Consider the following 25,738-nt stretch of genomic DNA (forward strand, 5'->3'; position numbering starts at 1 on the left):
GTCATGGCCGGCCGAAGCTCCCTGTATTATTCCTTTCTGGTGAAGGAGCACGCTCCCTTCTGCGTAGCAGCCTGGGGAGGAGAGCGCCTTGGTACTAGTAGCGACACGTGGTGCTGAATTCGGCGGCCGATAAACGAATTCCTTATGTCCGATAGGCTCGTGCCGCGTAAAAAAACACGAGACCCTTCTCTAGGGGCTCCGTGAACCTGCATACGACGCGATGAGTTTAGGTAACATGGTCAGGATTCAAGTCGGAATATATTTGCCTCATGGCACAAATCACGTTTTAGCGAAAGTTTTAGTACATCCTGCATGTGTCACATCGGTGAGTTCCGTGTTTGTGATGACTGTTCAAGTGGGAGAGACCCTACGTGTATCCATGCTCACCTATTACGCGAACTATGGACCGTGACAGCGTGGTAGGAGAAGAAAGCAGCCACAGCGATGAAACGCTGCGACTCGGATTCAAGAGGCGGCCCGGACGGCGGCCCGAACGTCGCGCTCTCCGCCGCATGAGCCGCTAAGGCACAGAGTCCTCTCTCTCTCTCTTCCTTCTCTTCCACTCTCACTCACTCAGAGTCGGTCATATTGGTCTGTTGTGTCTGCCTTCTGCTGCTAATGATATTCAGCTACCAATGCATCTCAGAAAGCGTCGACGTAATTACGCACCAGCAGAATATCAGCTATGTCGCCGCATATCCTGGCATTCCTTCAGATCGCAAAATGCAGCCTCGCATACCACCCCCCAAATGCATGATATATTGCGGTGATCCACCAGGGAAAGAACGTAGGTGAGTAACTCGCCTTGTTGGGCGGTGATCCTTGTTACCAGGTCCCACAACGCGCCGTGCCACCTCCAACGCTTGTCTGCTGGCCAGCGGCCTTCCTGCGATCAAATTGATGATGCATCGAAGATCCGCGCTGTCAGAGCGTTGCACAGACACGTCCTGGGATACCTGGGATCTATCCGCTCGTCAACTTGAGATCGATGAGGTCTGGTGCCGCTCTCAACCCGCCGTGGCTGGCGATACGGCATCTTCGGCTACGAGTTTCAAATCGCACACATTCCCGAGTGCCTGGAGTGCTATTGGCCCACTCTACATTGGCGGCGACGGCGTAGGTGAGTGTAGGTGCTGCGCAGTGCGCAGGCCGCCAGCATGACCCCGATCTCGAAGTGTTGTGCGAAACAAACACCAAAATGTCTCCTCGTCTGCACCCGACATGTGTATGTCATACACTAATAGCAGCGTGCATCCGAGGTTCCTGCAGTGGCACTCCCATCACGGGCGCGCGAAGCCACTCCATCCTTCCATCGTGCAAGCCGCGGGCCTTCAGCGTGTACGGTCTCATGCGCATCTATTTCCTGCCACGGCGACAGCTGCCCGCCCCCGTTCATTCCCCACGGTGAACTTGAGGCCTTCTGTAATTCGTCCAGTCCAAAACCCGAAGATGACGTACAGGTACCCTTGGTTCTCGAAGACCGCTACGCGTAGTTTGGCGAAGGTGCGCTCAGTACGTTTTGGCGGATATGTTACACATCAGAGGAGCTGACGAAAACGTAGGACAGGACAGGCACGTTGGAAATGCCGTGCTTTGGTGTTGCGAGTTGCGATCAGCCAAGGATGGGCGTGTGAGCCCTGTGGCTGTACACGCAAAGGCACCGAAAGCAACCGCACAGCTGACACCAACTGCCATGATTGTCTGGACTCTGCTCGTTAAATAAGTAGCCCGCGCGGGGCCGACATCTATCCCGTTACGACCTCCCTTGTTCCCCTTCTCATCGGGACGTCCCTTCTTTTCCTTCTCAGCCTCCTTCTCGTACTTCCCGAACCTTGTGCATCATGCAGCTCCTTCACGTCTTTGTCGGTGTCGCCGTGGCCGCCGTGCAAGGTCAGTTTTAATACTCTGAATGTCCGTAATAGCTGTGGCACTGAAGCCGTCTCTGCTAGTGAACGCGTTCGCACCCCGTGTTATCGAGAGGGATGTCACTGCTGGTCTTCCGGTGCGTGCCCACCCGTGTCTACCTGATCTTGCTCCTCGATGCTGACATCCATGTGCTAGCGTCGCGCGGAAGCCCTCCGCGTGAGGGCTCACACCACTACCAGCACGCCCCCAGCCGGAGGGTCCACTACGATCGACATCTTCCCTGTCGGCATCACCACGACCTTTGTGCCTTCCGGGGGCCCCACCATCATCGACTCGTCGCCCGGCGCCATCACCACCACCTTCGTGCCTTCCGGCGGGCCCACGATCACCGACTCCGGATTCACCTCATCGCAGCCCTTCACCACCGACGCCGGCTTTTCCTCGTCCCAGGTCACCACCTTCACCACCGACGCCGGATTCTCTTCGTCAATCGGCACCGGCACCGACGCCGGATTCTCCTCTGGCACCGGTACCACGACTGACAGGGGCGGGAAGCACTCCAGCTCTGCGACCACCGCGACCGGCAGCGGAACCGCGGTAACCGCGACCGCGACTGGCACCGTTGTGGGCGTCTCGCAGGTCAGTTCATGGCATCATGGTCCGGCCCCTGAGCGTCCTGCTGACTTCCCGCCGTTTTTCCTCCGCTGCGCCCGGTGTTATTTCGTGTCCTGAAACTGCAGAGCTCTACTACCACCGACGACCACGGCGATGGCAGCTCGACGCTGACGGTCAGCAACTCCGCGACCGTCACCGCCTCCCGGGCCTCAAACTCCGGCTCCGGCACTCTGGGCAACTCGACCCTGCCTTCAAACACCGGAGGGCTTTCGACGTCGGCGTCGGCGACGGCCACTAACGGCTCGCAGAACGGCGCAGTTGGCCTCCAGGGCAGCGCCGCGCACGTCATCGTTGCGGGCGCGCTCGTCGTTGCCGGCATGTTCATGGCATGATCGGAACATATACCCCCATGTTACTTATACTGAGAGTTGGATGCGGCCCTCTGGTGTTTTCTGTTATTCCTTTTTTGGTTGGGGAGGGGGGGTTTCGTTTGACTTGGACTGTTGTAATGGACTGTGGACACTAGGGAATGTACTGAGCGTACTAATGAACTCTGATTCGTGTTCTGATGTTAGAGGTTGCACCGTAGGCCATTCGGGAGCACCAACCCGGAGGCGTCTCGCTTGTGGGGAAGAGCGTTCCGATTCTTCCGGCATTCAGCCGGGAGCCCGTACGAGGCTACTGAAGCCGGCGAGTGAGTCCCGCGTCGCAGAGTGGCGCCATGGATCTCTTCCGACTTGTTTCTGGTCCTTGTAGTCGAAACTTGTATGATTCGATACAGCAGATTCCAAACCGCACTGTGGCACGAAACGGTGCCACTCAAATGATCATGGCATCACAGAATGAAGCACTACCTGAGTCTGGCTCGTACATTGACACTGATGTCAATTCCCAGGCCATCCTTCGCTAGAACAAATATATATACACGGTTCTCCAAGGAGCCTGATTCCTCGCCTGGCGCGAAACTGTAAGGTTTATATATCGTCGACGGCGTTTATTCTGAGTGAGGGCCGGTTCCGCAGAGCTTAGAAGCAGGAAAGTCATTCTCCAAGGGCCCATACCGCAGCCAGGGACAGCTCTGGGACTCATTGCATATAGTCAAAGCGACAGTGTATGATAGATAGCGACGACGATATGCCAGGAAGCTCGAATCAAATTCGGGGCGAAGGCTCGCACCGAGGGTACCTGGGGTGGCTGTGCTTCGAAGCGCATCCAGAAACGGAAGGTTCTGTCGTGCCGACCGCCCCAACCTCCTCGGCAAGCGACCTCCCCATCGCGAATCGCGTCTCAAAAATGGAGGACGCGTCCACGAAGCAGCCGGAGGCCTGCAAAAGCATGAGTCGGCCCAGGATCGAACTGAGGACCTTCTGTGTGTTAGACAGATGCGATAACCAACTACGCCACCGACCCGATGGTTCCTAAGCGTTCTCGCGGAATTTTACATGGGCCGTAAACGTTATTCCGTATGGGTGAACGGAACGGCCATCTCCAAACAACTCAAGCCCTTCGAGTCACTTACCACTAAGTAAGACATATGCAGGGAAAGCCAGTACAAAACTGAGTATTGTGGGTCAACGTATCGGTATGCCTGTATACATCCCGCCCTATTGCTCGGGATGGAAGACACGTTGTACTCCAGCGTCATTGTTGGGTGTACGAGATAGGATTAGGAGACCGTATTCTACAACATCAAGATCCAAAAATAACGAGCTATACGACAGCGTTGAAAGCATCAAGACAGTAACGCAAAAATATCGACTTCAACGAGTCAGTCTACTCCGCCAATCACGGTGAAGTCCGGAGAATACGTCCTCGTCCTCGCTACCCTCCACGACGGTGACTCGCGCGGGAACGTCCCCGCGGCCCTCCAGCTCCCGCAGCGACGCAAGCATCTTGCTATGCATGAGTTGCATCCCCCTCTGCCGCGGCGTGGAGACGGCGAGCGGTCGTGCTTCTGCCATTATGTTTCGTAACAGAGGAGGAAGGGATGCGAGGAAGGGGGAGAGCGTGCGAGGCGTAGCGTTTTCGAGCGACGTTTCGATGGGGGCCGACTGTCTGAGGAGGGCCGATCGAAGCTCGTCCGCAAAGGAGGTGGCAGCGACGAGCCCCGAGACGTGTAGATGTGTGAGCGAGGGACATGCTGAGTCGAGCGAGCCGAGTTCGAGTAGTCCGTGTGGGTTTCGGTTTCCCGAGAGATGTAGACGTTCGAGGCGCGGCATGACGCGCGGCGCGTGCGGGAAGGGGTAGAAGCCGTGCACCGCGAGCTCGGTGAGCCAGGGCATCGACGTCGAGAAGAGTGCTCCAAGGAGGGGAGGGCCCGTATACGGGCACGCGACCATGACGGTGAGCGTCTCGAGCGTAGGCGCGGCCAGCGTGAGGATACGCAGCGCGAGCGTCTTCTCCAGCAGGTAGCGGTCCTGCGCGTCCTCCGAGGTGCGCATGACGCGCTCCTTGGTCTGTGCGCGCGTCCAATCGGAGAGGAAGAGGTTGCGGACGCGCCGGAGGTGGGGTGGGGTCGCATCGAGGCGTGAGACGAGCGCGCTCATCTGCTCCATGCCCGAGATCGCGAGAGATTGGTACCGGTATGGCGCGGCGACCTCGCGAACGTACTTTGAGACCAGCGCGAGGGCGTGTGCGGTGGAGCCGTCGTCCGAGCAGGCGAAAGCGAAAATTTGCGCGTGGAGCTCAAGCGGAAGGGTGTCCATCGCGGCGAGCTGGCTGAGAACGACGAGGGCGGAAGAGAGGGGGGCGAGTGGGCTGGTCAGCCATGGCGAAAGAATTCGTTTTGTACATGGTGACGGTTGTGAATCGACGAGCAGCGATTGCGCGAGGATGTTGCGTGCTGACGTGCGAGGCGCACGTGACCGTCCGCTTTGGCTCAATCAGAGCGCTCGTATTCCGTACCGAGGCGGTGGACATGATGGGCGCACATGTACGCCGCAGAGAGGTGGTCAATGAGAAGAGCGGCATTGCTGAGAGAGTTCACAGCGCATGATGAGCGGGGAGGTTCGAGAAGGGAACGCGAAGCCGTGTGTGAGAGGCCACGATACGACAGGGAAGAGTGCAGGAAGCCGAGTTTACGCAGGGATCTGTGGGAGAGGGCAAACTTGGAACGATGGAGGTTCTACAGCACCCACTTCCTGCCGGATATGAGCGTCGTGAGGATGCAGGAGAAGGTCGAGGATCGCCATTTGAGTGCGAAGCCAGTGGTGAACGACAGGGTGACGAGCTATGCGGTGCCTGGCCAGGAGAGATGGTTCCAATCGGCACAACAGCACGGCCAGCGGCTTTCTGATACAACGTCTGTCGACGATTTTAGATGCTTAGATATGTTCGTGTTAGCAACAGCGAACATGGAGCAAAGTCGATGTCGCACTTTAGACGCTCAACCCCGGCTTTCTTACACCCAGGGCCGCTACGCAGAATGGATGAGCTAGATCCTCGGGTCGTCATACGAGCTGCTGACAGGTGGTATGAGTCTAGCGCGATTCTTAATATATGATGATGTTGAGGTTGATGACTGACTCTCTTCTCGAAAAATACTGCCAACCGCTGAACGAGTGGAATAGCAAGCAGTTCGTTGTCCTGAGCCACGACAATAGGAAGAGACGTTATGTCTGATCCCCGAGATGACGCTAGCCGTTGACCCACGTACGGGGAGCACTCAACACACTTGGGTCCGATTGAGAGTTCGCAATAAAAATGATGATCCGATGATGTGAGTAGGATACAATGTAGGTTCTAGTAATAGATCAGTATTTACTCCGTGGAGGCGGCGAGTAACCAACTAACACGTACCTCGGAACTAGTTGATACAAGTGTGATAACAGTCTGGGTAGATGCCGAATAGATCGTCAACTATTTTGCTAAATGGGTAAGTTGTGAGTAAGTTTGCGATTTCGGATTGACGTCGAGCACTTACAGTTCATGCCGCAACTGCAATAGCCTTGGGCTGCTCGTCGGAGATGGTGAGGTGCTCCAAGGCATCCGCAAATTCTTCATCGCCGCTAGCTTCGTCGCTCTCTGCTTCTTCATCTTCGCTCGCAGATTGTCCTTCATCTTCGTCGTCTGAAGGCTCATCTTCGAAATCAAGCTATAACGTGACGTTAGTATACGCGATACCGATAAACCACACCCGTACTAGCTCTTCGTGCGAGCCGAGGAGCCAAAGAAACAGCGAACCGTGCCAAAGTCTTTACTTAGCGAGCACGCCAGGAGTGTGGCGGGTCTCAGGTATCCAGAAAGTCCCGTCGGCGGAGAGATGTGGTCCGCAGAACACGTCCCGGCTCGCGTTCCGCGTTCTGGTGGCTTGGCCGAGTGACAGAGATGACCAGTGGTGGACCAGTGGTGTATCAATATCGTGTGGTGCGTGACGTGTTGCCCACTCCAACGTGAGTACTCGGGTGGCGAGCTCGTGCCTTGCGCCATGACCTTGTACGCTCACCACAGTATGTGATCGCTGCCACTGTTGCCATCTTGTCGCATTAGGTCACAGCGAACGCAGAACATGCTCCGAAATATGTCCCGCGGAACATATCCCGTAGCCCCAAGGACGTTCTCCACGAACCGGTTCATGCAGCCAGAGCTTTCTGACTGACCCCACCCGGCGCGCAACGCAAATCCTTCTCCACGCGATGTATAGCAAGATACTCACCGGATCGAATATCACGCGAATGATGAGACTGCAGCTCGGACACGTCGCAACGTCCTCGTAGTTCTTCAGCTGCTTCTTCGAGATCTCGAAGCGGTCGCCGCACGGGCATGGGTAGTGGTACACCCGCTTCTCCTCGTCCCAGGCCATATCCTCGATGTCCACCTCGTCGTAGTATGCGCCCATAGCGTTGACTCTCAGGGTATCCGATAAATAGAGCACAAGCAGAAAAGCCCCAGAGCCCAGAGAGTAGAGGTGGAACGGAGTCAAGTTGTGCAAGTCCGAGAAACTTGATCCGTCCGCTGAAAATGCGCTTACATAAGCCATTTTTGGCCTTCGTGGTGGTTAAGCGCGCAACCTCGGAGCTCGTTCCGCCCCCACGATCCTCCAAGTCCTCCTCATCCGGAGGGAGAAGGTTGCAACGTTGACAAAAAATCCGCTGCATGCATAGGTGTATTGGAAGAGCCTTTTCGCGGACATACACCACCAGAAGATGCTATGCTTCGCTAAGTCCGGCGACAAATCCGCTTGCGTATGACGGTATGAACACCACGTTTATAGAAGGACGGTGTGGATGTGGCACTTACATTCTGGTCCTAGTCTGCGTAATTGGAGGAGGCCATGCTGGCTGTGAAGCGGCCGCGGGTGCTGCGCGGACCGGCGCGCGCACGCTGCTCCTGACGCAGAACGTAAACACCATCGGCGAGCTGTCGTGCAACCCGTCCATGGGTGGTGTCGGGAAAGGCACCCTCATGCGCGAGGTCGACGCTCTGGACGGACTTTGTTCCAAAGTCACAGGTAATAACAACCTTTCCACATGCGGCTTGCGTCGTGTTATATACATTCGTCGCCGAAGAGCACGTTTGAGCTAACATCGCTATGCAGACGCTGCAGGTATCCAGTTTCAAGTGCTGAACCGGTCGAAAGGTGCAGCTGTATGGGTCAGTGGCTCAAGAGAGCGAAACCTGTGATAAGTAATGGCACTGAATAGGCTTTCAGAGTCCCAGAGCCCAGGTCGATCGGAAACTCTACAAGAAGAATATGCAGAACGCATTGAAACATTACCCAAACTTGGACATCAGAGCCGGTAGCGTCTTCGACTTGGTCCTCGGACCCCCTCCGATGTCGCATGACATTCCTCGTTCGGAAGTAAAGGGCGTTAAACTCGGTACGTTCCACGGGGAACTCGTGTTCCTGAAAGTCGACGTTGACACATTACTGTGTAGACACTGGCGAAGTCATAACGTGTTCGCAAGTCGTCATTTGTACCGGGACGTTTCTTTCTGGCGAGATACACATAGGTTTGTCAAGCTATGCATATGCTTGTCCAGCGATTAACATGCTACACTAGGTTTGAAACGCTTCCCGGCAGGCCGAATGAACGAAGCGCCATCAGTAGGACTCTCTGCGTCGCTCAACGCTGCGGGTTTCCGCCTTGGCCGGTTGCAAACCGGCACGCCTGCTCGGCTGGCCAAAGACAGCATAGACTTTTCGAGGCTTGAGGTCCAAGAAGGTGACGCCAAGCCTGTTCCGTTCAGCTTCATGAACGAAGAGGTCGCAAACGCGGTAGGCAGCCTTGCTACTACATGCAGTTCAGCCACTGAGGTATTATGAACATAGGACAACCAAGTCAACTGTTATCAAACGCAGACCACTTCGGCGACGCACGATATCGTGAGGGCAAATATCCACAATTGCATTCACATACAGGAGACCAAGAAAGGTTGGTTACACAGCGTACACATCATCAACGATCCCGTTTGATGACTTTATGTGCTTACAGGACCGCGGTACTGCCCATCTCTGGAGGCGAAGGTGATGCGGTTTCCTCAAAAGTCCTCCCACGTCATCTGGCTTGAGCCAGAAGGTTACGATTCCGGTACGCGCATTCCGGAGATTCGAGAGAGGAGAAAATTCATTGACGTTGCCAACAGCTCTCATTTACCCGAATGGGTTGTCATGCAGCCTGCCAGAGGAAGTGCAAGAAGAGATGTACCGTTCCGTTCCTGGATTGGAGAACGTGAAACTCGTCCGACCAGCATACGGCGTCGAGTACGACCATATCGACGCTCGCGAGCTAGGCCGTAAGTGTCGTGCTTCAGTCGATACCTCAGTTTATCTGAGACGTATATTTCTAGCCACTTTGGAAACTAAACGAATTAAGGTAAGTCGACCGTACGTCGTAAGTGGGGCGCATATCCTGACATAGTCAAACAGGGCCTCTTCCTCGCCGGCCAAATCAACGGTATGTTTTCACCGTCGACAACGACGGCATCGTACTCATAATATTGCAGGCACGACCGGATATGAGGAGGCTGCCGGCCAGGGAGTCGTGGCTGGCATTAACGCTGGTCTCTCCGCGTTACATAGGCCACCGCTCGTCATCTCGCGCGCCGAAGGCTTCATCGGCGTAATGATCGACGACCTCATAATCAAAGGCGCTGAAGAGCCCTGTAAGTCTGCATTCTTCGTATACTACAGACGTGAGTGCTTACGCTTTGCAGACCGGATGTTCACCTCGCGCTCGGAGTACCGGATGACGCTGCGGAGTGACAATGCAGACTTGCGCCTGACGGAGAAAGGTAGTGTGTTGTGAGATATGGTATGCGCTCCGCAGATAGCTCATGACTCTCGTAGGGAAAGTCGCAGGCTGTGTAGGCGACGCCCGTTGGGCCCGCTTCCAAGCGACACAGGCCGAGATCGCGCGAGTGACGGGGTTGCTTCAGTCTTTCGTACGGAGCCCCCAGGTTGGTCTTACGAATTATCAAGAGGCATGCGCGGTGCTGACCCCATTTTCAGGGCTGGCAGAGTCACGGGTTCGATCGGAAACCAGATGGTGCCATGAAGAGGTATATACCTCGCCCTTCATTCGTGTATCACAACATCTAACTAAGTCCTATTAACAGCGCATTCGAGCTACTACGCCATCGGAACGTCCCGATCAGCGCGCTAAATCAAGTTCTTCCCGAGCTCACCTCCGTCCACCCGCACATCCTCACGCGAGTTGAGACCGATGGTCAGGACGCACACCCCGACCCGTTCATTATCTTTTGACATTGACACAACTGTATTCTAGCTGTGTACAGCTCGCACCTCAGACGCCAGGAAGCGGACCTACGCGTGTTCATGGAAGATGAGTCGCTCGCGCTCGACCCACTTCTCGACTACAGCACCGTCGAGGGCCTCAGCTCCGAGGTCAGGGAGCGCCTGGTGAAGGTGCGGCCGAGCAGCATCGTATGTCGCATATTTTTCGTAACATGTACGATGATAGTCGATACTGATCCATGGCTGTCTCGGTAGGGTGCAGCGAAGCGCATGGAGGGCATGACGCCTTCGTCAATGATATACCTGCTCAGGCATGCGCGGCGGAAGCACGCAATTTTGACAAGCGGCGAAGGAATGGGGGAGGCCGCTGTCCAGCAGTAAGCACGGGGACTCCTTGCCCTATGCATTCGTTATCCCCTCCCCCGATCCTTTTGGCGCATCGCTACGAGGTCACATATTACGACTATCTCTATTATAGTAATCCGCGATATAATACAGCAACAGCTCAAAAAACGCAACAGACAACGATGACGACGGATATCAATACACAGCGGCAGATAAATCATCGCACTCTCCCTACCAAGCCTTCCCACAGAACTCGTACCGATCAACCATGGGACTCAAAATGACCGCAAAGCGCGCATCGGGCTCGCTCCAATCCACCTCCGGCGAACGACTCGCAGTGATCGCCAGCAGCTCCAGCCTAGGCGCTCCCAGCCTCTCCCGCTCGCGAAGACAGTCCGCAATCGCGTTCATGAACGCGCCGTCCTCCCAGCGCACCTTCTCCAGGCGCAGCACCTTGAGAGACGCGCATCGTACGTGGTCCCCTCCCCCGTCCTTCTCATTCTCCCATTCCGATTCCGGACGCGCGCGGAGAGTGTCGCAGAGGTGCATAGGGAAGGGGTCGGGTCCGAACGCGCTACTCGCGACGGTGAAGTCCTGAAGGTGTGGGAACGCGTCCAGCGCGTCTGCGAGCACGTCTGGAGCCACCTTGACGAGCTCGCACTGGAGCGTGAGCCTGGTCAAAGGTGCGGCGCGGAAGAGCGTCATGAAGTGCTTCAGGCCGTCGTCCAAGGTCTGCGTCCACAACACGCGCGGGGTGCGCGCGCGGAGCTGGAGCGTGACCTTCAGTGGGTCCGGCGTCTCGCACACGACCCAGTGTTTGCCTTCGAGCATGACGAGGCTGGCGCTGGTCGCGGATCGCAGGAAGCTCGCGCCAGCGAGGCTCCGAGGGAGCATGGACGCAAGCCCAAGTCCGGAGACGCTCTGGGGGTCTTCGACCTGACCGGTCAGCGCGACATCGCCCTCCGGGGACAGTTGGATGTGAGCCACGAGCTCGGCGATCCACGCGGGTGCGTCAGATACGTCGAGCTTGCGGAGGCGGGGGAGTTTTACCACGTCCGTGGAATAAGAGTGGCCAGGTTCGTCCACAGAGCACGCTGTACTCAGGAAGTCGTGTAAGGTCAGCTCCTCAAGATTGTCCCCGCATCGCAGAATGTTCAATATTTCACGGATAGGCAAGGCTGAGGGGTAGATCCGGCAGCTGCGCAGGTACAGCGAGCGTAGTCCGGATAGGAACGAGGTAGTCCATGGGACACTAGCACAGACGAGCTTGAGCTTGACCAGTGCCGGGAAGTTCTCCGGATGGAACACGAAAAGGTCCTCCCTTGCTATGTCAGGGGACGAGTTCCCTGTACTCCCGGACAGTATAGCGAACTCCGCCACGCATGGAAGGGGCGCGGAGATGAGTGGGGCTAGAGCTCGGATGTCGGACAACGTTTGGCATGTGAAGTCCAGACGCTCGATGTGATCACGCCGGGGAAGGAGTTTGGGCAGCGCGGAGATGAACCCGGCGGCCTTGGTGAACTTCAGACGGAGGTTCGCCTCTCCTGCCCGAGCAAGGGAAAGCTGCAGCCAGCGCGTGCGTTCGCCAGTATGGATTGTGCGCCAGAAACACCTGTTGGAGATGATGACGCCGCGCCAGTGACGGCAGACGAGCATGCATTGAAAGCACTGCGGTATGCTGGGCGCTGTCGTCGCGACATCAAGTCCATCGGACGGTAGGCGCAAGAGGATCTCAACTAGAAGCTCGATGGGGAGTGTGTTGATTGGTCGACGGGCATTCAGTAAAGCTCTGCAAGCCGCAAGCTCCAGGTCGGGCGTCGGCCTTTGTGAGAACGAGGTCTGAGACGCGATGGAGATGGTGCGCAACCCGAGAAGGGTGTCGTCGATCGTTAGGCACGGAAGACCATATAATGGCCCAGGAGGGGAGATGCCATTTGGGTAGGAGCGTGTCCTGTCGCCTTGGGTGGGCATGTGTCTGTTTGGACGGGAATGAGCTGTTCTCAAGGCGTGTCTACAAATCGCTGAGAGGCTTTCAGACTTACTGGTATCACAGAATTCACGGCCGCTGCTGAGTAGTGTCGCAGTAGCACTGGACTTCGAAACACCGTGCTTTGTGCCGCACCTCTCCCACTTCCGTGGGGCTTATAAAAAGCACTGTGCAAGTACACGTAGCATTAGCACCACCCCGCGCCATCGCCCGGAAAGGAACTTTACGTTGCGGATGTCCACACTCTGGCAGGAGGCGCTCGTTTCAAGGGGCTGCCTGCGGTGTGCTGTGTAGACGAACGTGGGTTTCTTTGCCCAGTGACTCCAGCACTTCGACCGCAGCCAGAACTTGGCGATCATGCGCACCACCGGGACGGGGAATGCGGCCATAAAGAGCAATCTATTTTACAAAAGGACAAGGCATACGCTTGGCAACGGCGTTCACTTCGGGCGGAGAGTCGCGAACGGATCAGCGAACGTGTATACGTGAAAAAGACAGTAAGGCGTACCATAATTTACTGAACCGTGATGTGCGAAGAGACGCCGCGGTCACCATCACTGACCCGCGTCAGTCAACTCATACCGCCTGACCATAGGGACGAAGATCGCTTTATGGGTCATATCGGATTTCCGCCAGTCCTTTGCTCCCGAGCGACGCAATGTGACTGCCAACAGCTCCAGATCGCGCGCGTCTCCTGCCTCCCGGCTGAACAAGCATTCGACGAGCGCGGGGAGGACCGACTCTCCGCCGTTCTGTTGCTGGTGCACGTGAAGGACCTTGAGGTTCGGGCAGCGGACCCTGGCGCCTCCACCGACGGCTGCCGAGCTACGAGAGCCGAGAGATTGGCAGAGGAGTTGCACGGGTACGTCGTCGACGCCTTCGTCGGCGCCGGTTACATTGCTCCGCAGGCGAACCTCCTGGAGCTGGGGGAAAGCGTCTAGAATGTTGTCGAAGAGCTCTTGGTCCATGAAGTCGCACTCGGAGTCGACCTCGAGGGCGAGCTCCAGCTTCGTCAGAGGTGACTTGTTGAGGATGTTGATGAAGTGCGCTACACCATCCTCCGTTATCTCCTCCCAGTCCACGTGGTAGGAACGCCCCTGGAGACGCAGGGTGACGAGAGGGCCCGCGCCTTGACAAGTGATCTGGTACGAGCCGTTCTCTATGGACAAGCTGGCGCTGATGGCAGAGCGGAGGAAAGCACGGGGAGGAGCGTCTCGTGGGAGCATGGCGGCAAAAGAAAGAGTGGGATCATCTCCGGGGAACTGGTCAAGGAGGCCAGCAAAAGAGACTTCGCCCTGCGAAGGAAGCTGGATGTAGCTCACATAGAGCGAGATCCATTCGAAATCATCGGAAAAGTCGGCCTTTCGGAGGCGGGGGAGGACAACCGCGTGTAGACGCTCCGACGGCCGGGGGCGAGTCGAGCACGCCGACGACAAGATGTCGTGTAATGTGAGCTCCTCCAGGTTTTGGCCCTCGCGTAAGACGTCCAGAAAAGTGCTGACGGATATGGCGGAGGGATGGACGATGCATCCGCGAAGACTCAAGTGACGAAGATGTGAAATGTAGGATGCAGTCCACGGGATGGAGACACGCATGAGGGAGAGTTGCGTCACCCTGGGGAAGTTGTTCGGCGCGAACTCGAACGTTTTGCGACGATCGGGCCAGTCACGGAACCCGGGGACGGCTTGAGCATACGCTGGAATACTTCCCGTTCTAATGATGGATACATCGAGGTTGGTGAGGGAAGGAAGGGTTGCGCGCACGAGCGGCTCCAATATCTTCAGTGAGGGAGCATCACCCAAGCACGAAAACTGCAGACGTTCGATACGCTCGAGTACGCCTAGTAGTTGCGGCAGGGCCGAGATAAGAGCCGAAGGCACGGAGAAGGTAAGGGACAGGTTGACGTCCCCAGAACGTGACAGTGCGAGGTCCAACCATCGGGTGTCGCTTCCAACGTGGATCGATCGCCAAAAGCAGGTGTTGGCTTTGATGACCGCACGCCAGCGCCGACAGACCAGCATGATCTGAGACCAGTCGACTGAATCGCTCGTCTCGGCTGGTCCAGGATACGAGCGGGAGTACTGACGCAAGAGCATGTCAACGAGGATTTCGGTAGGGAGTTTGTGTATCGGACGACGGGAGTTCCAGAGCGCTCTGACAGCCAGGACGCCGATGTCGGACGATACTTCTTGTAAGGATGGAACCTGTGCGCCAATGGCAAGGACACGCGCGTCAAGGGCTTCGGGATCGATGTCCGGCGGGGAAAGACCGTACAAGGGTCCTTCGGGAGTCACGGTATCGTCGGAAGGGCGATTTTCCATGGCAGCAAATCGGCAGTCCAATAACCTGAGTTTGCGCTATCAACATGGGACTTTGACCCTCGTTTTCAAGATTCGAGTTTGCTTACCAGTTGGGCCACGCGAAGCTGAGACGGCTGAAGGCGGCTAAGGCGGGGGCGAAGGCTACGGTGGTAGTGGTGGTGGTGGTGCGATTCTGGGTTGCTCTGTGTGCGATTGTCAGCCTTGTAGCCTTAAGTAGCCTGGGAGTACTGCGTACTTAGAGTTTGACGTTAGTGCGGCACGCGCCGACAACCCGACTGCCCGGCGAAGTGTGAACCTGTAGGTTGTGAGGAGAAAGAAAGGGGGAACGGGAGTTGTACAATGTCCAGTCGAGTACATATAGGCAAGGGGAGTGGCGCGAAGTTGAGAATAGATGTGATGTTACCGGGTACTGGAACGTGTTTATTTCCGCTAGTAGAGCCTGGATTAGTGTCAGCGTGTCGGCCTGGTATTGACGACGGTGAACTGTTCACCAACCATCACACATCCCAACGCCGATGAGTGTAGACGGAAGCGCTTGGAAAGACTGGGATCATCGTATGCGTAGTATGGCAGGGGGTTGAATCACCACCCCTCGTTGACGAACTTGTAGGTCTCGAGCATGGGCATGAATACCGCCTCGTAGTGCGCGTCATATTCCCGCCAGTCATTAGCTCCCGAGCGGCGCACAGTCACCTCCAAGAGCTCCAGCCTCGGTGCCCCTCCGTCCGCCCGGTTGAACAGGCATTCGACGAGCGCAGGGAGGAAGGTTTCCTCGCTCTCGTGATGCCGTTGCACACGGAGGATCTTGAGGTTCGGACAGCGCACCTCCCCCTCCCCTTCGTCGGCGTCGGGTTGCGCCAGCCGAGAGAGTGGGCGAGGAGCTCTGGGACAATGTCCTCGCCCGCAGCTGCTCTGCTCCTCACCCGAAGCTCCTGGATCGCGGGGAAAGCCTCGAGGACGACATCGAAGACAGCGGGGTCGATGACGTCGAACTGGAAGTCCAGATTAAAGGAGAGCTCGAGCTCAGTCAAAGGCGCGTCGCGAAGAAGGTCGACAAAATGCGCTACACCTCTGCCCACGTTCTGCCACCACTCCACCGAATCGGAGCGCACTCGGAGAACCAATGTGACGTCCGGGCCTGTGCCTCGGCAGGTGATCTGATACGAGCGGCTGTCCATGGACATAATGGCGCTAGTAGCAGATTTGAGGAACGGGAAGGTACGAATGTCGGGAGGGAGCATGGAAATGTAGGAAAGATCGGGATTGTTTGCGAGAGCGGCATTGTCGATAAGACCATGGAAAGAGATATCGCCCCGCGAAGGGAGCTGGAGGTAGCTCGCGAACATCGAGATCCACGCGACATGGTCCGCAAGGTAGGCTTTTCGGAGGTTGGGAAGGGCGACCACGCGCCGCCGCTCCGAGGGGGGAGGAAGGCTTGAGCACGCTGAAGAAAGCACGTCATTCAATGTGAGTTCCTCTAGGTTCTGGCCTTCTTTCAAGACATCGAAGAAAGAGCTGACAGACATCGTCGAGGAATTAAACATACATTCGCGAAGATCCAAAAAGCGGAGATGCGATATGAAGGATGAAGTCCACGGGAAGGAAACCTGAGTGCCGTTCAGAGAGAGGTTTGTGACTCTAGGGAAGTTGACTGGCTCGAACTCGAGGATGTCGTGATGTCGCGGTTCCTGGCCCTCGGGGAGCTCCAAATTGAACACTCCTTCTAATGTATCGATAGAAACGTCCAGATGGGTGACGGATGGAAGAGGTGCAGAGACAAGCGGTACCACGGGCCCCAACGAGGGAGCGCCATAGCACGAAAACCTGAGATGCTCGATACGATCGCGGCGATCTAATAGTTGCGGAAGAGCGGAGAAGAAGGCTGACGACGAGGCGAAGTCAAGAAACAGATTGGAATCCGCCGAGCGAAACAACGCGAGGTTGAGCCATTCGAGGTCGTCTTTCCCAACGTGGATTGAACGCCAGAAGCAAGGATTCGCCTTGACGACTGCACGCCAGTGCCGGCAGACCAGCATGATCCGAAACCAATCGGCCGAGTTGCTCGAGAAGACAGATCCGGGCAGGGCGTAGGAGGGCAGGCGAGAGAGGAGGTCGACGAGAACTTCAGTGGGGAGTTTATGGACCGGGAGGCGTGCGTTCCATAACGCTCTAGTCGCGAGATGGTGGAGGTCAGACGAGGCTTGTTGTAAGAAGGTTATCTGTGGGCCAACTGCGAGGATACGCGCGTCCAGGATCCTCTGGTCGATGTCAGGTACCCGTAAGCCATACAGAGGCCCATCGAGAGTGACAGTGTCGTGAATGTTTGGGTCTGCCATCGCGATGTCTGCAAACACGAAGGTATCAGTGTAATGTGCCGATGCATCCTAAATCATACAGAACTCACTGCGGCTATGTGATGGTCATGTGCAGCGAGAGATGTGGTGGTAGCGGTCTGGGAATCGGATTGAGCGGCATCAGCATTGGCATCGAACTGCACCCCGAGGACACCCTGCACGCGGCCCACCCCAAATTACGTTACCAGCGTCTGACGTCTTCACACTAGAAAGTCAGGCAGATCGCTACGCTCGCCTCATCATGCAGACTAGGATCTTGACACCATTGACCGGACGAGGAAGCAGCTGAACGGAGGCGATCCCCACAACGGCGTGATCGCCGGCGTTGTGGCCGAAATGTCCAGGTTAGAGTTCGGAATATGTATCGCAAAACCCCGATAAAAAGCTTCTGGACACTTGTAAACTTCAGCAGTCGGAGGGCTGTATGGACCCAAGAGTTGGAAGGTAGAAACGTAGAAAGGCATCAAATTTAAACACGAGGTTGGATATCTCGTCGGCAACCGCCGGCAGTGGCTTGGGGCCCTCAGAGTCGTGCGTCCGATACGCATCGTCCTGACTTCGAGCGACATAGCTACATGATTCAAGGAGTGAGTGCATGGGCCTTGATTCAATCTATTTTATTGCTGATGTACTTGGATTGTCCAGGGTCATCCCCTGTACTGATCTCGTGCTGAGATCACACCTGCCAGCCTGCAGCGAGTCCGACGCCAGCAAATACTCAGTGAATACTCCACCCGATCTCCCAGGCCTCTGCACATACGACCGCTTGTAGTACTACAAGACATGTAAGTCGCAGATAGATAAATGATGGTCAAGATATCTAACACGGAGTCTCTTACAGCTCTTCTGCCACATGGAGTCCTACTCGGGGAGGTCTAACACGCGGACAACGATACTTCACCGCAGAGACGAAATAGGTGCCATGCAGGTCGCTTTGGAACAAGAGATGTACGACGTGCATCGAAGCTTGAATGCGCTCGTTCCAGTGAACATGCTCCCCGTGGAGCTCATCGTCGACATCTTACTCTACGTCTACGAGGCCGCATTCGCCGAGCCCGGTGCGGCAGGCACTATTTCAAGGTGGCTCCACGTACCATCTGTTTGTCTTCACTGGAGGGAGGTCGTCTTCTCCACCCCGGTCTTCTGGCGTTACATCAAGGTCGGCGATTCCCTCGACTGGTTGTCGCACTCTCTATCTTGTGCTGCAAACGGCCCTGTGGAGATCTACTTCCAGGAACACGCGAACCCTTCATGGATCTATCTGGATGGGCTCATACGACCACATCTATCTTCCATCCGCCTGCTCTCTCACACTGACGTGGGGATAGTTTCGCTGGCTCACCTGGATTCGTTTCTCGCGAGCCCCATGCCCGCGCTCGCTACACTCCGTATGGAATGTCAGGACGAGGGGCCCAAGAAGACCGTATCTATTCCGCGCCATCAAATGCCCCTTCTCACCTCTCTGACGCTGAAAGGCTTCAACCTCGTAAAGGCGAGCGTCTCGACGTTCACCGATCTCCACCATCTCCAGCTCGACACTTGTGCTTGGCCGATCGGTTTGATCGACCTTCTCTCGGTTCTCGCGCAAAGCCCCAACCTAGCAACGTTGATCCTGCGCCATTGTCTGCCACAAGAACTTGACGACGCCCTAGACCCAAACTCTGAGCCCGTCGCTCTCCCTAGCCTTCGTACTATCGAGATCAAAGATCACTCTCTGTTTACGACAGCGACCGCTCTTACACACCTCTACGTGCCCAACGTGACCACCTTCTCGTTGGGCGGTATCCTCGACGCGGCATATGAGGACGAAATCACGGAGACCATCACGGGCATGCTTCCTGTAGTCCCCGCGACCGTCTTCCCCGTCCTCAAGACGGTCAGCTCGGTCGAGTTGACCATCTTCGGACCAGACTTCCGCCTTCGCCTACGAGACGTCACCAACACAGCGCAGATCGACTTCGAAATCCGCTCCGAGTCCCGGGGCATCGCCACCTGGGAGGATAGCAGCTCGGTCAACTTCGGGCTCGACGATCTCCTCACGGTGTGCGGCGGCGCCCCGATAACCACCCTCCGCCTGCGCGCAAACTGGACCAACGTGTACTCCGAGACATGGCAAGAGGTCTTCGCGGCGATGCCGGCCCTGGAGGAGCTCGAGCTGAGCGGGTGGGGTTGGGCGAGCGACGTGTTCCTCGGGCTGGGCCTGGCGTGCGAGGCGATCCCTGCGGGAGAATGCTGTCCAGCTTTGCGCGCGATCTCTCTGGACGGGCTGGACGGCTTTGAGGGCAAGGAATGTGATGAGGCCATGGGCGCGTTGCGCCTCCGGACGGAGCGGGGGCATGCGCAGCTGGAGAGCCTGAAACTACACCTGGAATTCTTCAAGACGGAGGAGTTCGAGGGGTGTTACCGGGCCTACTTCGACCAGCTGGCGATGTTGGCCCGCGACGTGTCGTTCACGCACACGCTACGACAGCCAACAGGATCCCAGGATCCATGACTTTTCGAGTGAGTCAGTTTTACCCCGGGGTCTCGGGTATCGCTACGTCTTGATTATTGACTGCCAACGTATTCAGGTACTTGGACAAGTAGCGTGGTTGCGCATGATCGATCTCACACGACTGCCTTATGGCCGGGGAGGAGAGCGACCGTCTCCTATGCGATCGCAATTTGTGGCTGCCACCGGGACGGCCGCGGTATCGTCAACTGCACTCGGAAGTCGTGGTACCTGGAGATATATTGGGTGTATACTAGCAGGCTAGGTCGATACTACATATTGCTACCTCGCTCGATTCAGCTGCCAGTGCTCGTGCTTCATGTACTAGCTCAGAACGTTGTACCGAATCGCCCCCATTCTGTGAGGTTATGCGGCTGCGTGTCCTCACTTGATTAACATACAGCTACTTAGAAACAAACTTTCCTGGGATTCTGTGGGGTTACTTAACGCAGCGGTGGGTATCGTGAGACATGCGTGGTTCGTCATGCTCGGTGACTTGTCGGCGACTGAGACAAGTCCGGGAAAGGGAAGTGACTTGCCTTTTCAGGAGCTTTGATAGCTGTCTGGCGTCGGTGCCGTTTCTGACACTCGGTGCTCCAACATATATAGGAGGCTGCGTCAGTATATATATGCTCGCAATCGCCTCTGGCTCATTCCTACACCCCCCTCTTCCCGACCGCCACCATCATACACGGATTCCTGGCTGCCGCATTTTCGCCGCATCCTTGTTTCCGTGGTCCTGGTCCTAGTCGGTCACTTTCTGCTCTAATCCAATGTAACTGGCAGTTTCACAGCTAGGAATCACGGAGAAGATACAATATGCTATAACGCGGCAGAGCGAACGAGACAGCACGCTACATACATTCTTACTTGAACGCGCGGATCGTGCATTCGTCGGTGCGTCATTGTTTCATTTAAGACCTTCGCAGGTACACGTGTTGGATACCCTCGACCCAAGGCATGCATGACAGCTCGGACATGCTTCCGTGCGTAGTGACTGTGCCCGAGTATATATACACGGACGCCTTGGGAGCTTCGCACCCATTCTCTGAACATAACCCCTGAACTTGACGGTGAGTACTGCGTTCGCAGTAACTCCCCCATACTAGTTATCGGTACTGACAGTATCATCCGGATAGCCTCATGCCACTGAAAGACGCTCGGCGTTCGCATGTCCGTGGTTTGTCTAGAGCCATTCGCTCGACCGAGTTCGAGCAGATGGTTCCAGTTGCCTGTTGAGCAGCGAGAAAAGTCACATTCAAAATGTGCCAGCCAATGCAGAAGGGTGCTTTTTGAAGAACCGCCGTGATTCTGAACGTGCCATATCTTAGCAGGTGAGCAATGGAGTAGCTCACTTTTGCTGTCCGATATTGTGTGAGGTGCACGAGGGTACACCGCAAGCGCCTCGCTTGTTTGACATCCGTGCAGGACACTGCATGCTGCACCGTGCCCAGCGCGCCCTTGCAGGGTCCGTCACGGAGGTCATCGACATGGCAACGGAATAGAAAGGCGGGTCGCGTACAGACACGTAAAGACACACCTTTCTCGTCAACCACCATCTTTTAGTCTGTCACCCTCGTCGCTCCTTGACTCTTAGAACGTTGCCACGCTCGTTATCATTCCGCACCAGAAGACATTGTATCCGCGGTTGCCAGACAGTCGCCAGAAACGCCGCAACGGAAGCAACTGGGAAAACAAGAGAGAGACGCGGAGGCAATTCCCGGCCAGGACCGCCGGTTAAGAAGGCTTCCTCTTTTGGTAAGTTGTTGATGTTGTCGATGCGCCTGCGACTTTCTCTCGCGCGTCCCTCTGCTCGCTCAACACGAGGCTGCCCATCGTCACTACACGAGGCCCTCGCGTTCACGGTCCTCAGCAGCAGTAGCACCCAGGAGCCCGTGTTCAGCTCGACGTGCTGTTCCCTCCACGCTGCCCTCCCCCCGCGCGAGACCACCGCCAATCTCTCCACGGACTTCCCTCTCCTGGCTAATTTACTGACCTTGCATGGTTCCTCTCAACATAATCTACGGCTATGTCACGACAACAGTACGATTCATCTACTCCAGAGTCTCCCTCTCCGAAATCCTCGTCAAGACCGAGCTCGGGAGTCAACTCTGATCGCTCGGGCCAGCGCGCGCACGGACCAGCTGCCGGCTCAGAAGCCCATTCGTCCACCCCCCAGTCCCCTCAGGGCGTCTCGTCAAGTTCGGAGGGTTATCCGTCCTGGCTCCCCAAACGGCCGCCACCACCTCCTCCCCAGTCGACCCTTCAATCGTCGGTCGCAGGTATGTTCACCGAAGCGGGCCCAAGCACCAGTAGCTCCCCCGTCATCCCTGTGGGTAGGAAGCCGACGCCACGATCGGTACGCATCGTCAGTCTGCAGAGTGCCTCCCAGGCCGAGAAAGATCCCCGTCGCGAGCCCACCGACCAGTCGCGCGCGTTCTCTGGAGCAGCTCATGCTCGAGTGTGGTCGCGCGCGACGATGGCTGCTCTCACCCCAACCTTGTTCTCTGCCGGAGGACTCGAGGGGCAGCTACCCAGGCCGAGGTTCCGGACCCCTGGCCTAAACCTGGAGATTCTGCGACATCCATCATGGAAGATGCGCTTGTTCTACTACTTGTTCCCTGTATTCGCCTTCGCGCACATCCCCCTGCAGACCTTCTTCGACTTCAATGCTGTATTCATATTGATCCTGTGAGTCAGCTCATATTACTCGCCACTTCGCGCTAACCATTCCTGCAGGGTCGCCATGCATCCCAACCCTGAAGCACCTGGTGTCCCCGGTTCTGGACGTAACTGGGCACTGGCCGCCGCTGCGTATATCGCATGCTGGTTCGCGTGGATAGTCGCGGTCATCGTCGTGTACGAGATCGTCTACTCCTTCATTCGCCGTTGGCGCGTCAGTGAGTGATCTTCGATTTCATATCCGTTCTGATACTAACCTGTCGATGCCCTGTTTCAGAGCGTCCTCTCGTGCTCCCCATCTACTTCTCCTCTTCTGCGTTCACCTTCGCCGCCATGTCTTCTTATTTGAACTTTTGTTTCATGTACTTTATTCGCTTCTCCGCCTTCTTCGGCGAGCACGGCAGCCTCCGGGATGGCCTCGCCGAAACCTTCTACTTCTACTCTCAGAACTTGCCCACTGTTGCTCTTTTGATGCCGCGTGCGGCGTTGTCGCTTGCTTTGCTCTTCGCGTTCTCTTCCCCCCAACCAGGCGCTGTCGCGCTTGCGGATGCAGGCATCGGCCGTAGAGACGGGACGTTCTTCCGCGCCTCCGATGAGACGCTGACGAGCTATGCCCGGGGTGTGCTCATCGCCAACGCCGCATGGACGGCTTGGCGCATCCTCGTTCTCTTGATCAGCTGGTGCGTTTTCGTCTTATCCGTCTTCTGGTCCATTCATGAACAGTATCGTCTGGCAGGATCGGTCTCTGGGCTGTCAGTGGACAGGGCTGTGCCGGTTTCTGCGGGCCACGATACCGCTGGGAAGAGGAGGACGCGGAAAAGACGGCTTCGGTATATCACGACAATCTTTCCGACCTCGACCCCCTCCCGTGGTCGTGGAAGGAGTGCACGATTTTACGCATCAAAGACGCATACGACCTCTGCCTCATGACGAAGCCTACCCGTGGCCCGTCGGCACTGAGCAAGGAAGGGCACGAGCGGGCTCCATCGACACCGATGGAGGGCATGGAACGCATCTTCGCCGCGGTGGGCATCCCGTCCACGTCGCAGGGTGCGCGCCGGGGCGTGCTCTCGGGCGAACTTTTTGAGAGCCCCCGGCACACCCCGGAGCTGGACGTGAACGAGAAGGCGGGCGCGCAGACGAAACCGGAGATCGAACGTACCAGCATCGTCCCTCCGTCACCGGTGGTGCAGCAGAAGGAGAAGCAGGTTGCGGAGCCGAGCGGTCCCCTCATGAAGCTGCCGTATCCTTTCACGGGATATGGCGCGCAGGTCTCCTCTGAGGACGTCATACCGTTCCCTCCTTCGCCGGAGATCGAGGAGAAGGAAGTGCATGCGGAGGACAGCGAACAGCATGAGGGCGATGAGGAAGAAGAGGAGGAGGAAGGCGAGGAGGAAGAGGAGGAAGAGGAAGGCGAGAGTGAGGTCCCATCGTCGGAGAGGCGTACCTCGGGATCGATGTCCAGCCTTGGTCGCCCTGTCGTCTCGCGGTACCCCTTCCAATTCCGCCGGCCGAGGGGGAGTGTATCGTCGTCGCAGATGACCCCACATACGCATTCTACGCCGCACTCGGGGCAGTCACGGTCAACGCCGTCGCGCTCGACCCGCAACTCGCGCTCGACGCAGTCGACCGGGAATATGGAATCGACAGATTCGCACTCACCGAGGTCCAACAGCTCGAACGGGCCGAGCCCGCTGAACTCGAGCTTCAGTGGGAGCGGGATTCCCATGCCCCCGCGGCATCCCCAGGTGCACCGGAGAGCAAGAGCGGGAACAGTGCCAACCCTGCCCTCGTCCCCCGGGTCGCCCTCGCCTGTCGTCTTCCCTGCAGGCAGGCCACGCGCCCGCACACGCACAGAAAGCATGGCGACGGACCCCTCCGCGACCTTCGGCCCCATCCCCATTGGCTCGTTCGAGAGCTCCGATGGGGAGTACGAACCGGACGACAGCCTCATGGACGTCCCCGAAGCCGAGGGCTCGATCGAGGAGGCCGAGCAGCAAGACAGCGTGGGCCTGCTGTCCGCCGCGCCGAGCCCACGCGCGTCGCTCGTGAACCTGCGCCATCGCAGCAGCGCGCTCTCGTTACACCGGCGCTCGAACGGGTCGCGCTCTGGCTCAGCCGCGTCCGCATCCGCGTCGAACTCGAATTCGCGTTCCCGCACGACGTCGGGCACGGGCTCGGAGTCGGCGCGTTCGCGCGCGCAGTCGTTCATCCAATCGCTCGGCGCGGCGTCGCGGTCGTCGATCGACCTTGTGCGCACGCGCGCGAACTCGCTCGTGCGGCTCTCGGACTCGCCATACGCGTCGACGTCGTCGGAGGCGGTGCTCAGCAGCCCGGAAAACCACACATTCGGGCACCCGTTGCGCGAACAGTGGCGCGCGGAGGAAGCGGTGCACGATATCTCGGACATTGCTGAGGCGGACGTGCCGCTCCCGACCTCGCAGCCCGGTTCTGGCTCGGACGGGTCTCAGCCGGAGCTCCACACCGCGCGCTCGACGATCTCACAAGCACCTTCAGAGCAGCCTTCGTTGGTCAGCGTGGCTACGGAACGCGGTGGGGTACCTATCGCGGGTCGCACGCAGGAGCTCAGCCATGAGGAGAGCATGCCCGACATCAGTACGGCGCCGCAGTCCTTCATCACCAACCCCACCACTATGGGGAGCGGGACGAGCAGCTCGGGGAGGACGCAGACGACGTGGGGCGCGATGGAACACTACGCGCACGGGTCGGACTGGCACCCTGTGTGATCTCGCACCGCGGCTCCCTTGGCATCTTGGAAACTGGAACGGACTTTCTTCGCGGACGGAGAGGAACAATCTTGGATGACGGCGCGGTGCATACCTCGGGCGCTTCCGCTGCTGCTGCTGCTGCCGCCGCATTTTCTGGATCTCTATTCGCATGTTTATACTTTACATCTATTCGCACACCTCCCTTGCATATATCATCTAGAAGCGCATTGTTTGTGTTGCATACCTGTTATACGCCCATCTGCCTCTCCTCCTTGCCCCCTCCCCTCCCTCGGGCGCGGCGTCCCTGCCCGTCCCGCATTATTTGCTGTACGCCCTTGCCTCGGCCACGCACGACCCCCCGCACCATTACACAGCTACGATACGTTACGCGACACCCCTCCATACCTCTTTGCGTTCCGGCGGTTCGTCGACTATTGACACGTTCGTTGTGCATAGTCATCGCTGGATGCTCCCCCTTCCATACAGATAATAATAAAAGTCCACTTTGCCATTTTACTCGACGTTGTTCTGGATGAGCGCTGAGCATGTATTGCCAGGCATCCGTTCCATCAGACGACGCCAGTACTTGTACCGACGATGCATGCTCAGCTGTACTCGCGGTGGTGCTAATTTGCGCCGGAAAAATGAGTCT

The 25,738-nt window shown here is 57.2% G+C and overlaps 10 protein-coding genes and 1 non-coding gene across 11 annotated transcripts; 4 read left to right on the forward strand and 7 right to left on the reverse strand.

The window, feature by feature from the left end:
• Nucleotides 1-1,768: 1,768 nt before the first annotated feature.
• TRAVEDRAFT_31788 (uncharacterized protein) lies at nucleotides 1,769-3,047 on the forward strand. Its single transcript, XM_008045835.1, has 4 exons — nucleotides 1,769-1,890; nucleotides 1,950-2,002; nucleotides 2,062-2,505; nucleotides 2,607-3,047. Exons 1-4 carry the CDS (start codon nucleotides 1,842-1,844, stop codon nucleotides 2,871-2,873), a joined length of 813 nt encoding a protein of 270 aa, XP_008044026.1. The 5' UTR covers nucleotides 1,769-1,841; the 3' UTR covers nucleotides 2,874-3,047.
• Nucleotides 3,048-3,817: 770 nt separating this feature from the next.
• On the reverse strand, nucleotides 3,818-3,891 carry TRAVEDRAFT_t251. Its single transcript has one exon. It is a non-coding gene; the product is annotated as a tRNA-Val (tRNA).
• A 617-nt stretch (nucleotides 3,892-4,508) lies between these two features.
• On the reverse strand, nucleotides 4,509-5,186 carry TRAVEDRAFT_83408 (uncharacterized protein; the record flags this gene model as incomplete). Its single annotated transcript, XM_008045996.1, has 1 exon — nucleotides 4,509-5,186. A coding segment is annotated over one exon (678 nt), but the record flags the coding sequence as incomplete, so codon positions are not given.
• A 1,220-nt stretch (nucleotides 5,187-6,406) lies between these two features.
• TRAVEDRAFT_24081 (zf-CSL-domain-containing protein) lies at nucleotides 6,407-7,318 on the reverse strand (the record flags this gene model as incomplete). Its single annotated transcript, XM_008045782.1, has 2 exons — nucleotides 6,407-6,574; nucleotides 7,136-7,318. The coding sequence occupies 2 exons, from the start codon at nucleotides 7,316-7,318 to the stop codon at nucleotides 6,407-6,409; spliced, it is 351 nt and encodes a 116-aa protein (XP_008043973.1).
• Nucleotides 7,319-7,674: 356 nt separating this feature from the next.
• TRAVEDRAFT_134699 (glucose-inhibited division protein A subfamily) lies at nucleotides 7,675-10,558 on the forward strand (the record flags this gene model as incomplete). The annotated part of the gene is made up of 17 exons (XM_008045997.1): nucleotides 7,675-7,930; nucleotides 8,018-8,073; nucleotides 8,132-8,300; nucleotides 8,359-8,433; nucleotides 8,484-8,698; nucleotides 8,753-8,855; nucleotides 8,916-9,011; nucleotides 9,067-9,216; nucleotides 9,271-9,296; nucleotides 9,350-9,377; nucleotides 9,427-9,585; nucleotides 9,637-9,717; nucleotides 9,770-9,879; nucleotides 9,932-9,981; nucleotides 10,039-10,148; nucleotides 10,209-10,366; nucleotides 10,433-10,558. 17 exons carry the CDS (start codon nucleotides 7,675-7,677, stop codon nucleotides 10,556-10,558), a joined length of 1,968 nt encoding a protein of 655 aa, XP_008044188.1.
• Nucleotides 10,559-10,753: 195 nt separating this feature from the next.
• TRAVEDRAFT_74977 (uncharacterized protein) lies at nucleotides 10,754-12,493 on the reverse strand (the record flags this gene model as incomplete). The annotated part of the gene is made up of 1 exon (XM_008045998.1): nucleotides 10,754-12,493. One exon carries the CDS (start codon nucleotides 12,491-12,493, stop codon nucleotides 10,754-10,756), a length of 1,740 nt encoding a protein of 579 aa, XP_008044189.1.
• Nucleotides 12,494-12,884: 391 nt separating this feature from the next.
• Nucleotides 12,885-13,700, reverse strand: TRAVEDRAFT_61049 (uncharacterized protein). Its single transcript, XM_008045999.1, has 2 exons — nucleotides 13,018-13,700; nucleotides 12,885-12,952 (listed from the first exon to the last, which is right to left on the reverse strand). The coding sequence occupies exon 1, from the start codon at nucleotides 13,475-13,477 to the stop codon at nucleotides 13,064-13,066; it is 414 nt and encodes a 137-aa protein (XP_008044190.1). The 5' UTR covers nucleotides 13,478-13,700; the 3' UTR covers nucleotides 12,885-12,952; nucleotides 13,018-13,063.
• A 43-nt stretch (nucleotides 13,701-13,743) lies between these two features.
• TRAVEDRAFT_155376 (uncharacterized protein) lies at nucleotides 13,744-14,677 on the reverse strand (the record flags this gene model as incomplete). The annotated part of the gene is made up of 1 exon (XM_008046000.1): nucleotides 13,744-14,677. A coding segment is annotated over exon 1 (861 nt), but the record flags the coding sequence as incomplete, so codon positions are not given.
• Nucleotides 14,678-14,964: 287 nt separating this feature from the next.
• Nucleotides 14,965-15,605, reverse strand: TRAVEDRAFT_67161 (uncharacterized protein). Its single transcript, XM_008046001.1, has 3 exons — nucleotides 15,326-15,605; nucleotides 15,066-15,269; nucleotides 14,965-15,012 (listed from the first exon to the last, which is right to left on the reverse strand). Exons 1-2 carry the CDS (start codon nucleotides 15,326-15,328, stop codon nucleotides 15,066-15,068), a joined length of 207 nt encoding a protein of 68 aa, XP_008044192.1. The 5' UTR covers nucleotides 15,329-15,605; the 3' UTR covers nucleotides 14,965-15,012.
• Nucleotides 15,606-18,090: 2,485 nt separating this feature from the next.
• On the forward strand, nucleotides 18,091-18,712 carry TRAVEDRAFT_155377 (uncharacterized protein; the record flags this gene model as incomplete). Its single annotated transcript, XM_008046002.1, has 1 exon — nucleotides 18,091-18,712. A coding segment is annotated over exon 1 (606 nt), but the record flags the coding sequence as incomplete, so codon positions are not given.
• Nucleotides 18,713-21,505: 2,793 nt separating this feature from the next.
• Nucleotides 21,506-25,588, forward strand: TRAVEDRAFT_155379 (uncharacterized protein). The gene is made up of 4 exons (XM_008046003.1): nucleotides 21,506-22,366; nucleotides 22,415-22,575; nucleotides 22,635-23,037; nucleotides 23,094-25,588. Exons 1-4 carry the CDS (start codon nucleotides 21,705-21,707, stop codon nucleotides 25,102-25,104), a joined length of 3,237 nt encoding a protein of 1,078 aa, XP_008044194.1. The 5' UTR covers nucleotides 21,506-21,704; the 3' UTR covers nucleotides 25,105-25,588.
• Nucleotides 25,589-25,738: the final 150 nt, after the last annotated feature.

Source organism: Trametes versicolor (assembly GCF_000271585.1).
Source record: "Trametes versicolor FP-101664 SS1 unplaced genomic scaffold TRAVEscaffold_13, whole genome shotgun sequence".
NCBI classification, from domain to species: Eukaryota; Fungi; Basidiomycota; class Agaricomycetes; order Polyporales; family Polyporaceae; genus Trametes; species Trametes versicolor.